Below are 13,435 nucleotides of genomic sequence, written 5' to 3'. Positions count from 1 at the left end.
ATACCAATTCCTGAACGTAAACGCCGACGAAGGCTAGTAAAGACTGCCGAGATGGTTCGTCCGAGGCCTGTCGTCCAAGACCTTCTCGCCGATATTCCAACTGATGCCGAAGCCGCACCGGCGCAATCAACGCTCCCTCCCAAACAAAAGAGAGTAAAAAAGGCTCAGCCTAAGGCCAAGGCTACAGACGCCGAGGCTGAGGATGCTCTGCCGATTTCGAAGCTAGCTGAAGGCAAAAAATCGACCTCTACTTCAACCAAAAGGTCTGCTGAGGGCCAACCCTCAGGATCTACACAAACAAAGAGGCCAAGGTCATCGTCTGCGACGACCTCGGCTTCAAAGAAGCCCGACGTCCCATGGGCCCCTGATCTATCTCTAGAGGACAGGCCTATCATGGCTAGTGAAAGTACTGATGATATCAACGTTGCTGTCGCCCTTAGTACCGCTCTTCTTCTACCGAATGATTTGGAGCGAAATGCCAAGTTCAGTGAGTATGAAAATTACGCTCTGATGCTCCAACACTCTGCCCAAGTAAGTATTTCTATTTGTTTTTGTGTTTTTTCCTTCTGTTTCTTTCTGAGAACACTTTCTGATACTCTTGTTTTCATTCAGGCTATCCAACATGCCCATTCATTTTCAATGCAATCCTTTGAGAATCGTCAAAGATTGGTTGATATGAAGAGGGAAGCGACCTCAATGAAGAGAGAATTAAGGGCTCTTGAAGTAAAAATGAAGAAACTAGAGGATCAAGCCGAGGCTGCGACGAAGAACCAAACCTTAGCTCTTGAGAAGGCCGAAGCTGCTGAGGCCGTTAAAAAAGTAGCTGAAGCCGAGAAAAGGGAGGCCGAGGCTCAGAAGGTCCAAGCGCAAAAAGAACTTCAACAAGCTCTGGCCACCAAGGAGGCCGAAGTCAAGGAGGCCGATGAAAAGGCCTATGCTCAAGGCATGGCCGACGTTGCAGAAGAATACAAGCTTCAAGTCAGGCAGGCATGCAACAGGGGATTTTCCCTTGGTTGGATGTCCCTGATAAAGAAGCTTGATCTCCCTGCTGACTCGCCATTGCGCCAAGTTGATGCTAATCTTCTACCATTTCTTCCTCCAAGTCAAGCTGAGGATGAATCAGAGACCGAGGTAGAAGCTGAGGGTGAAGACGAAGAGAAAGATGAAGGTGAAGCCTTGGTGAGAAAACCCAAGGGCGCTACTGAGGCCAAGTCCTTTCTTCCAGCTGAGCAATTTTTAGACTTAACTCAAGATGAAGTGGGTGATGAGGCTGAGGAAGTGCCCAGGGAACCTGTTCGGGGGTGTCCATCATCTGACCTTCTTCTGACTGACAGAAGTCTTGACACAACTTTAGCAGAGATAGATGCCGAAATACAAGCGGAGAAGTTGGCCGAGGATATTCTAGCTGAATCATCCGAGGTTCCAGTTTCTGCTGCTGCTGATGTTCAAGAGTCTTGATTTTCCCTTCTTTCTTTTCTGGATTTTGGACTTTGTTTTTTCTTTTAATTTCTGAACAATGTACATTCCTTCTTATGGCCGATGTGCCTTTTTCGGTATGTAATTGCAACTGTTCTTGCAATGGATATTTTTGATCTTGTGATGTTCTGTTGCTTGCTTCTGCATAGTTCTATACTTAGAAATTTTTGCATGCTTTCTTTGTGCAATCTTCTCGGGGCTACATACCCTGGGTATAACTGCAAGGCTTTTACTTCGGCAAGATACTGACCTGTAAACCTTGTATAAATTCTGTCAAGAACTAAACATATACTACTCAATGTATACTTTTGCCATCTTTTAAGTTTTCAATAAGTATTTAAACAATGATTTCGTTCTACCCTACTTGTAAATTGCTACAAATTTCAACAAGTGTTTAAATAATATACTTAACCTTTGCATCGACCCGTTAATTTCCTGTATACCTCAGCGGGTGATCATACGTCGGCTTAACATAACCTTGTAAATGGCTACAACTTTCAACAAGTGTTAAGCATCTTCTCTAGGGTTCAGACAACCCATATATTGCTATGAGAACTTACGCAATAACCTCGGCCTATCTTCGACTTGTAAATTGCTACAAATTTCAACAAGTGAAGGTAGGGAATCAGCTTGATTCCAACTTGTAAATTGCTACAAATTTCAACAAGTGGATCAAGGAATAACATCGGCTTAGCTTCAACTTGTAAATTGCTACAAATTTCAACAAGTGAAGATAAGGAATCAGCTTGATTCCAACTTGTAAATTGCTACAAATTTTAACAAGTGGATCAAGGAATAACATCGGCTTAGCTTCAACTTGTAAATTGCTACAAATTTCAACAAGTGAAGATAAGGAATCAGCTTGATTCCAACTTGTAAATTGCTACAAATTTTAACAAGTGGATCAAGGAATAACATCGGCTTAGCTTCAACTTGTAAATTGCTACAAATTTCAACAAGTGAAGATAAGGAATCAGCTTGATTCCAACTTGTAAATTGCTACAAATTTTAACAAGTGGATCAAGGAATAACATCGGCTTAACTTCAACTTGTAAATTGCTACAAATTTCAACAAGTGAAGATAAGGAATCAGCTTGATTCCAACTTGTAAATTGCTACAAATTTCAACAAGTGGATCAAGGAATTATATCGGCTTAACTTCAACTTGTAAATTGCTACAAATTTCAACAAGTGAAGATAAGGAATCAGCTTGATTCCAACTTGTAAATTGCTACAAATTTCAACAAGTGGATCAAGGGATAACATCGGCTTAGTTTGCCTGAGTTTGATATGTTTTCAATAACCATTAATCATACGTGTTAAGAGAATTCTGAAAAGACTTTATTGATAATATCGGCCAAACAATGATGTTTATCTAATGATAGAAGAATTTCAAGTTACAAGTATTCCAAGGTCTGGGTAGTGCTTTGCCCTCATTGTCTTCAAGCCGATATGCTCCATTGCCCAATACTGAAGTAACTCTGTAGGGTCCTTCCCAGTTCGGGCCAAGCTTGCCTTCCCTGGGATCCTTCTTGTTTCCGACGACTTTTCTTAGGACTAAGTCGCCAACCTGAAAATCCCTTGGATTAACCTTCTTGTTGTAAGCTCTGGCAAGCTGTTGCTGGTATACTGCAAGCTGAATTGCAGCCTTCTCTCTCCGTTCTTCCAGTAGATCCAGGTCTCGGGCTAAGAGTATGTCATTGGTGCCATTCTCTACTCCCTGGGTTCTGATCCCTGGGATGCCGATCTCCAATGGGATGACTGCTTCTGTGCCATAGGCCATGGCAAAAGGGGATTCTCCCGTTGATCTTCTCGGCGTGGTCCGATATGCCCAAAGTACGTTGGGCAGCTCGTCTACCCACTTTCCCTTTGCTGCTTGGAGCCTCTTCTTTATCCCATCCAGAATTACTTTGTTGGACGCCTCTGCTTGCCCATTACTTTGAGGAAAACTTGGAGTTGAGAAATAGTTTTTGATCTTGAATTTCGCACAGAAGTTTTTGATAAGTTTGCTGTCGAACTGTGTTCCGTTGTCGGCAACTATTGCTCTTGGAATCCCAAATCTGGTGATTATGTTTCGCCAAATAAAATTCTTGACATCCACATCTCGGATTTTGGCAAGAGGTTCTGCCTCTATCCATTTTGTGAAGTAGTCCGTTGCTACCAGTAAATATTTTCTTTGCCCAGTTGCCTGGGGAAGTTGTCCCACCAGATCCATGCCCCATTGGGCAAACGGCCAGGGGCTGGATACTGGGTTTAGGTCGGCAGCTGGCTGATGTATCAAAGGTGCAAACCTTTGACATTGCTCACATCTCTTTACATAGGCTTCGGCGTCCTTTTGCATATAGGGCCACCAATACCCCTGGGTAATGGCCCTATGGGCTAACGATCTGCCCCCGGCATGGCTTCCACAAATTCCTTCATGGATCTCATAAAGAAAATCTTCAACCTGCAAAGGGTGTACGCACCTTAAAAGTGGTCCAGTGAAGGACCTCCTGTAGAGATGGCCTTCCGCTGTTAGGCTGAATCTGGCGGATTTCAGCCTAATTTTATGTGCTTCTTTGTGGTCTTCTGGCAGCTTCCCTTCTTTTAGGAACGCAATGATTGCATCCATCCAGCTTGGTCCAAGGCCCACGCACATTGTTTCTTGTTCGGTGCTCTGTTTATCTATACTCGGGGCCGACATGTAGTCGATCATAATTGTCCTTGTTTTTCCAGTTTGAATTGAACTGGCCAGGTTGGCTAATGCGTCGGCATGGGTGTTGTCATCTCGGCTGACTTGGAGTAATCTGCAGTTCTGAAATAGGGCCGCCAGTCGGATGACTTCCTTTGCATATGCCGACATTCTTTCGTCTCTGGCTGCAAATTCTCCTGTTGACTGGTTAACAATTAATTGCGAATCACAAAAAACAATTACCTCGTCTGCCTCTGCTGCTGCTGCTAGCTTTAGTCCTGCAATTAATGCCTCGTATTCTGCTTCGTTATTGGAGGCTTTGAATCCCAGTCGGATGGATTGTTCTACAATCTCTCCATCTGGAGATATCAGCAGTACTCCTGCTCCTGCTCCCTGGCGGTTTGAACTTCCATCGACATATAGTCTGAACGAATCGCCGATGTAGATGCTGCATGGTCTGAGCCTTTCTTTCTCTTGCTGTTTTGTCTTTGACTGGGTTTCTTTTTGTTTGTCGGGGTGATGCTCATCTCGGCTCGACGGAGCCTGAGGTGCGATGGCTTCAGGTGTGAGTTCTGCGACGAAGTCGGCCAAAACTTGGCCCTTTATTGCTGTTCTTGGCCTGAATTCTAGGTCAAACTGTCCCAGTGTTACTGCCCATTTTGCTATCCTTCCTGTTAAGTCTCCTTGATGTAATAAGGACTTCAATGGGTGCTCTGTTAGAACCACAATCTTGTGTGCCTGGAAGTAATGGCTTAGTTTCTTTGAGGCCATTACCAAGGCTAGCATTAATTTTTCCAGTGGTAGGTACCTTGTTTCTGCGTTAGCCAAAGTCTTGCTTACATAATAGACAGCTTTCTGCTCCCCTTTTTCCTCGCGGATTAGCACTGCACTGACTGCGTGTTCAGAGACTGCTAAGTACAAAAATAATTCTTCTCCTGGAACAGGGTTAGAAAGGACCGGGGTTGTGGTCAGGTACTTTTTCAGATCGGCTAAGGCTGCTTCACATTCTTCGGTCCACAGGAAGTCTGTGGCTTTTTTTACCAGGTTAAAGAAGGGTCTGCACTTGTCCGAGCTTCTGCTGATGAATCGGTTCAGGGCTGCGGCCCTTCCAGTGAGCATTTGGACTTGCTTTGCCGATGTTGGGCTCTGTAGCTCCAGGATGGCTTTGATTTGGTCTGGGCTGGCCTCTATGCCCTTTCTTGTTACCAGATAGCCTAGGAATTTACCTGACCCAACTCCGAAGGCACACTTTGCGGCGTTGAGTCGGAGCCGATATCTTTTGAGTATGTCAAAGACCTTTTTTAGGTCGGCAAGATGACCTTTTGACTCCTTGGTCTTTACGACCATGTCATCAATGTAAACTTCTACTGTTTTGCCGATCAGATGTTTAAACATCTTTGTTACTAACCTCTGATAGGTTGCTCCTGCGTTTTTCAGCCCAAAAGGCATTACCTTACAACAGTACAGGCCTTTCGGGGTGATGAACGCGGTCTTCTCCTCATCTGGAGGGTACATAGCAATCTGGTGGTACCCTCTGTATGCGTCTAAAAAACTCATCCTTTCGTGTCCCGAAGTGGCGTCAACCAGTTGGTCGATTTTGGGCAGAGGGAAACTGTCCTTGGGGCAAGCTTTGTTGAGGCTGGTAAAATCCACACAAACCCTCCACTTGCCATTTTTCTTTTTTACTACTACTGTGTTGGACAGCCACGTTGGGTACTGGACTTCTCGGATTGCCCTGGCTTCAAGGAGTTTGTCTACCTCTTCCTCCACTGCTTCGACGTGTAATAACGTCGGCCTTCTGGCTCGTTGAATCACTGGTTTTGCCGATCTGTCGACATTCAAACTGTGGCAAGTGACCTCGGGGTCAATGCCAGGCATTTCATAGGGTGTCCAGGCAAATGCCTCTATGTTTGCCCTTAAAAAATCTTCTAGTTCTTTTTCTTCTTCTTTGGCTAGGCCGGAGCCGAGAAGAAAAAATCGTTCTTCGTCGCCCTCCTGGACGAAGATTTTCTTTAGTGCTTCTTCGCTTTTCTCGGTCGGTTCTTTCCCGACGTCTTCCAGGACTTCCATGTCTCCATCTTCAACTTCTGCTTTCTTTGGCTCCTGTATACTACAGGTGGACTTTATTGCTGCCATGGAGCAATTTTTGGCTTGTAGTTGATCCCCTCTGACTTCTTCAATCCCATGCTCCGTTGGGAACCGGAGTAGTTGATGCAACGTCGAGGGAACTGCCCCCATTGCATGCAACCACGGTCTTCCAAGGATGATGTTGTATGGTGAGGGTGTGTCAATGACCAGGAATTCTGTCCTGATCTTCTTAGTGCCGGCTTGTACCTCTAAGCTTGTTGCACCTAGTGGCCATGTTGGCGTTCCATTAAAGCCGACCATCGGGCCGCTGGATTGCTCTAGGTCATCGGGGTGAAGGCCTAGCTCTCTGTAACATCTGACGTACATGATGTCACAGGAGCTGCCTTGGTCTATTAGGATGCGTTTTACTTGGCATTCCCCAACCTGGAGGGATACTACCAAGGCATCATTATGCGGATGTTGGACCAGTTCTAGGTCGGCTTCGGTAAAGGCTATCATTGGCCCTTGGCATTCTTCTGGCCGATGTCTCTTGTCCCCAATTTGGTGGATATGCTGTAAATGTCTTACCCTCTGGGTTTCTCCTCTGACCTCGTTTTCGTTGACCCTTGAGTGGATCACATTGACCACCCTTGGTTCTCCTGCCTGTGGTCGCTGTGCTGGGGGAGGGGGTGCTGCTGGTGCTTGAGGCAACCTTGCCTGTTCTTCCCTTGTTCTGGCCTCATCGACCAGGTCCCTCAGAAGGCCTTGCCTTACTAGGTCCTCCAAGTGTGCTTTTAAGGCCCTGCAACCTTGAGTTGGATGCCCTCCTTCATTGTGGTAGGCACAACGTCTGCCGACGTTTTTTCCCATGAATTCCCCTGGTGCTCTTTCTGGAGCCCTGAAATATGGTTGATTCCGAATCCGATCCAAGATTTTATGGATGGGGATCCGGAATACCGTGGTTACCGCCTGTTTATTTCTTAATTCTATTTCTTGCCTGGTGAGTCCGTTGTTGACTCGGCCTCGCTTTGGCGAGCCGTTTCCCTTTTCTTGCTTCACCTCTTTGTTTCCCGACGTATCTTCCTCGGCCCTGGCGTATTTCTCAATTCGTGCCATGAGTTCTTCCATGCTCTTTGGTAGTGTTTTTGCCAAAGACTTCCGTAGTGGGCAGTCATCTTTCAGGCCGTTCTTGAAAGACACGACTGCTACTTCCTGGTTGCATTCAGGTATTCGGTTGAACACCTCGTAGTATCTCTTCGCATAGGCCCTAAGGCCTTCTTCCTTGGTTATTCTTAGAGCCATCAAAGCATCAACCCTCAGGGGTTGCAGCTTGTTGGTCACGAACCTGGCCACAAACATCTCGGCCAGGCCTTCCCATGTCTTTATACTTCCTTTCGGTAACTTGTGGAACCAATCAGATGCAATTTCCCCAAAGGATGAGGGGAATACCTTGCAGAGCAATGGTTCGTTCCCGCTATATAGTGCCATTGAATTTAGGTATAGCCCAACATGAAAGTTTGGATCTGATTTACCGTCATAGATTTGGAACCTCGGCATACTGAACCTCTTGGGTGGTTCGAATTTGTCCAGTTCTACCGAGAAGGCTGTCTTCGGTTTTACTGGGGAGTTTACCTCGGCCTCTGCATTTTGCTGCCTCCTCTTGAGGTAGTCCCTTAAGTCTTCTTTGCTCCTCCCTGGAGCTCGGCTGTCTTTTGATTTTAGTCTTTTTGGTATACTGCTCTCGGCCTCGAGGTGGGTCCGTTTGGGTCTCTCTTCATGGGTTGTGTCAAAGTGGAGTACTTGCCCCTGAACATGTCGATGTTCTTTGGGGTCTGGATTCTTCATGTGTTGCGTCCTTCGGGACTCTTCTTGCCTCGGCCTTTCTCGTCCGACTTCCCTGGAAGGCCGGTGAGAATGCCTTCCGCTCCTGGTATGTTGAGGGGCCTCGGGGATTGTTTTTCCTCCACCCTTCTGGGTGTTGGTTGCTGGTATTGGCGTATCTTGCAGCGGGTATGGTGGTTGCATGACATTGTTCTGCATCATGAAGTTGACGACCGACTGGAGGTCCGCCAACTTGTTTGCTAATTCCTTTACTTCCTCGTCTCTGCGTAGGCACCTGTCCCTCCATACCTGGAGGTTGTCTTCATTGTAGTATTTTCCTTGGTTTGATCTTTTTGTTGTGTCACCTTCCTGGATATCGTTGTTCTCCCTGTGACCCTGGTCACGGGCTTCTGTATTGTGATTGTCTCCTTCGGCGTCAAGGTTAATCGGTCTGCTGCTTCCAGAAGGAGCATCGTCCCCAGCGTTTCCTTGCTGTCCGTTACTGGCCATCTATTCTTCCTTCGTTCCCACAGACGGCGCCAAATTGTGTGGGTAAAAATCTGACCACACTGCCCGTTTAGTGATCAGCAGCTAAGCACCGGCAGAATAGGTGGCTCCAGCAACCTGTAACAGAAAAGAAAAGCTCCAGCGGTGGTTCTTCCACCCGGGGGCACTCCGACGATCAAGTCAGTATGATTCTCAAGGATAATCAAGTATTAAACTGAATACTCAAAGTATGAATTACATACCTTAGACCCACGGGGGTGCCTTTCTTTTATAATGTACTCAATCCAAGTCCAACTAGAAGTATGACTTCTATGAACTCCAATCTTAGTGCTTACTCTGGACTCTTTAAGAGATAGAGATAAACTCCCTAAGAGCTTTATCCTTATCTTAACTAAGTCCCCTCTTTGCCTTAGGACTCTTGTCCCTTATCTTCGGACTCCGACATCTTCGGAGATGACCTCGGCTTCTCCGAGATTACCTCGGCTTCTCCGAGATTACCTCGGCTTAACTACCAGGGCACGTGGCACCTCGGCTGACACATCGGCGTCACCATGCCACGTGTTGGTATTCAAAAAATATGTCCCCACAAAAAAATAAAAAAATAAAAAGTTAAATTTTTGATAATGAATTTTTAACTTTTTTAAAGCCTTAGAATACTAATGTCACATCTCCATTCTTAATTGGACAAATTACAAATAAGTGAAACCATCACGAAATAATAGCACTAGACATGTAAATCTTATTTAGTATAACTGTGTCATACAACACAGATTTGCACCAAGCACAATAATAAACTTACATTATACACATGGAAGACTTATACCACTATGAAAATGTAATTATTTTCTCATTACTTCATTTAAATGTAATTTTTACTTCGTAATTTAAGGATTAACAAACATGGCCGATTTATAACTAAAATTATCTACTCATAAGTTTTCTTAAATTTCAACTACAGTGGAGTGTGGAAATCGCAAGTCCTCTTTAAAAGAGGTGTATTTTATTTAATCTCAAAATTTTTTGAGTAGACCAAAAGGTCCTGCATGTCATCCTTTTTCTTTTTATTTCTCATTCTGCTATCCGGTGACCGCGTCTTCATTCTTTTTTTTCCCTCATTCTGATACATAGCTATCAGTGACCAACGACCACCATCGATTGGGGTTCACCAGTAGCCACTGACCACTAACTCCTTACTTCACCCTCATCGATAGTAATGAAAATAAATTTTTGGCGAAGAAGATGAGTAGATCTACTCAAATCTGATATAGATCTACTCAGATCTACATTAGATTCGATTAGATCTAAATCAAAAATAGTTATAAAACTACAATCATCTCTCCATATTTATCTCTCTCATTCAACCTCTCATTTTTTTCTACTTTTTCTCTACTACACTTTTTTTTTTCTCTATTTTAATGGAGAAAAATTTCAAGTTCTAAACAAATTGTCTTCGAATTTTAGTTACAAATAGTGAAAATTGTAAAATTTGTCAATTTCAATTTTTTTGGTGTTGAAATGAATCATATTTTAAAATTGAAAATTTTTACAGTTTCATAACATGCTTTTACTGTAAAATTTTATAGTTTCATAACATTTTTCAGTTTGATTAATAAGGATAAATGTTTAATAGAATCATACTTTAAAACCGTAACAGTTTTACAGTTTCAAAACTTATTTTTCAGTTTGATCAATATTAGAGATTATTTGTTTAAACCCTACAAAATTGAAAAAAAACATATGTTTTTTTTTTTTTTCCAGTTTATCAATATTTAACATATTTTGTTATATTTTTTTGTTATAATTTCTCTATTTATTTTTTTCTAGCAATATTGTGGACATTCCAATAAGTTTCCAACAATATTCTTGACATACACGAACATTCTAGACGTTCCGACAACTTTTAGTGACATTCAAAACACTTTCAAGGATACTCCCTCCCGCGAACTTTCAGTGGTGTTGAAGATTTCAGCGAGCCTTCGGTGACAGTCTAATGGAAGTCTGGCGGTGTTGGTATGTAGCAACGTCTTTAATTTTTTTTTTAAAATAGTAATAATTAAATACATATAAGACTAATTAAAATAAATATTTTATTTTAAAATTAAATAAATTTTAAACTTGGTATATGAAACATACTAGTAAGTGACCCTTATTATTACAAAGTCATACTTAGGGCCGAGTAAGGAATTCGTGAAATCCGTAATCCGATCTGATCCGATCCGGTCCAATCCAATCTGATAGGTTTGGATTGATTTTTTGAATCCGTGGTTCAATTCCGGATTGAAAAATTAAAAAATTCGCAATTTACGGATCAGTTCCGGATTGAACTCCACAGTTCCGGATTGGAACCGTTCCGGACCGTATACAAATAGCCTATATTTATATTATATACCTTCTCACATAGTATCTTCTCTTATTCCATATAAAATCTAATTCCAAACCTAAACTCGCATAGTATCTTCTTTTATTGCTTTTGTTTGTTGATTTTTAGTTTTAATTTGTAATGGTCTACATACTTATGGTGAAACCAGTTTTTTTATGGTTGTTTAAATTTTAGAACAGTATGTCGTTATTATGAAAATGCATGTTACTATTGTGGAACTAATATGATGTTATGTTTATATTATTATGAAATTAAAATGTTCTGTTGTTGGCACCATAAATCTGTAATTTTTATTATTATTTATTATTTATATAATTGTAGGACATGTGGCATCTTCCTACTCATTTGGAGGTTATGAGAAGTTATGAAGGTATGGAGGGTTACGTGGCATTATGGAAATGAAGATGGAAGAGTGGGTAGTTTTAGGTGGTTATTGGGTAGTTATTGCTGGAAGTTTTTCCTACAAATATTTGTCTATAAATAGCCATTCATGGCTACATTGTAAAGGGGCCAGAATTCATAATAAAAGATAATTGATTTCAATATTTCTTGTCATTTTATTATCTTAGGAGTAGTTTAACATAGATTTATATTTCGAAACATTTATTTTCAGCATTTCCATTTCGAAGCATTTTATGTACTTCCTTTTCGAAGCATAGGAGTAGAAGTAAGTAATTATTACTTTGATTGTTCACTCAATCGTCTTTCTTCGTCTCCCTCATTTTTCTTTTAATTTTTCTTTTCTCTACACTTAGCAATTTTGCAATCCTCTTCGTTGAGGCAAAAGAACCATCAACACAATCGCTTGATAATTGGCTTGAATTTAATCTGTAAGGATTTTTCAATCCTTGCTGACACACTCGCAATTACAAAAATAACCTTCGAAAGCCAAAAAGCCAACATCTGTATATATTTTCTGTTATTTAATTATGTGAATCCGTGATCCTAAATTGATCTAATCCGTGTTTAAATGGATTTGTTCAGATTGGTTCTACGATTTAAACGAATTGAATTGATTTTAATTTTTTAAGAATCGTAAATAACGAATTAATCCTAATTTTACCATAATCCAAACCAATTCAGACCATGCTTACCCCAAACCATACCCTTTTTGCCTCACACTCTCCATCTCTCACGTCTCCCTCTCCCTTCTTCGCTTTTCATTTTTATTTTATTTTATTTTTGCTTTTCATTTTGATAAATATCGTATAGCTTTTAAACTATAAATAGTTTTTTTATAAAATTTGACGTGGTTAGGCCCACAAAGGTCATAGCCCACTATGAACAACCCAAGCCCATCACTTAGAGCCCAACACATAACCCAACTGATAAGATCCTGAACAGCTGGAAGCCAACATGGCACGAAGAACCAAGGATATTCAGACATGTGGCAGGCAAAGGACAAGCTACATCAGCAGACAAAGATCTGCAAAGTTATTGCCACTGCACATCGCCATTAATACAGTCCATCACAGCATTTATTACGACAACACCTCTCCATCGGAATAGCACCCCCTCACCCTGAACAAGGTAAGCTATAGTATAGACTTTCAGCCAAGGTGGCAGGTTAGAAGGGACGGCGAAATGATTACCAAAAGATATAATCAGACATTAAAGACAAGAAGAAAGTTAAGTTTTCTATCTCCAATTCACATCTCTACATTTCACTTCTTTCTCTCTTTGTAACTTGCTCGTCGGAGGGTTTGTTGGGGGACTCTCCGTTCCCCGTTGAACTCCTACGTAGGTTCTCAGGTGGGTTTGGCCATTCAGATATCGGTTGGAGAAGCGTGAACCAGTCCGACCCATTTCCTCTGGAACCCGTTGTATCGTAACTGTATCATCAAAATTAATACCATTAAAAATATATCAACGATACGTTTAAAAATGATATTAACATTAAATATATTTAACAAATTTAGCATAATAATTTAAGGAAATGAAAAATTTCATTGTTTTAAAATATTTAAATGATCAATATAAAATGCTTGATTAAAATTGATACGGGCAAAAATTAAGCTCATTTGGAAATCAACTATTTTATTTGAAATAACTTTTTATGAAAAAAATGTCAAAAAAATAGAAAGAGTAATGTGATTGGGTGTTTTGATTTTTTAACTATTTTAGAAATAAAAAAAAAAACTAGCTTTCCAAACATATGAAAACAAAAGTTTGATGAAAACAAACCAAAAAAAAAGATATTTTTTATTTTTTAAAATTTAAATTATCAAAAGTAATTTTTTGTACGAACTTTAGCCATAAACATCACATTTTAATTATTCATATATTTCAAAATAATGCAACTTTTATTTGCTTCAAATTTTTATTTTATATTTTTTTTATTAAATATTCTTAATATTACTGTTGTTTTAAAAGTATCATCCATATCATATCAACGGTATTAATTTTAAAAAAGATCAGATTTATATTTTAAAATTTATAGATAGTTTATAAAAATAAAAATAAAAAAGTCACTAAAATTATCAACCAAAAAAATATCAAATGTATTTTAGCGC

The 13,435-nt window shown here is 41.0% G+C and overlaps 1 protein-coding gene across 1 annotated transcript; it reads left to right on the top strand.

The window, feature by feature from the left end:
- The first annotated feature begins 240 nt into the window (after nt 1-240).
- Nucleotides 241-1,536, top strand: LOC145820142 (uncharacterized). Its single transcript, XM_082914914.1, has 2 exons — nt 241-531; nt 613-1,536. Exons 1-2 carry the CDS (start codon nt 394-396, stop codon nt 1,456-1,458), a joined length of 984 nt encoding a protein of 327 aa, XP_082771040.1. The 5' UTR covers nt 241-393; the 3' UTR covers nt 1,459-1,536.
- Nucleotides 1,537-13,435: the final 11,899 nt, after the last annotated feature.

This window comes from Camellia sinensis, chromosome 2 (assembly GCF_055761805.1).
Source record: "Camellia sinensis isolate YWXY chromosome 2, ASM5576180v1, whole genome shotgun sequence".
Taxonomy (NCBI): Eukaryota; Viridiplantae; Streptophyta; class Magnoliopsida; order Ericales; family Theaceae; genus Camellia; species Camellia sinensis.
The sequence above is the reverse complement of the archived record's forward strand: the minus strand, read 5'-3'. Positions and strand labels throughout refer to the sequence as shown.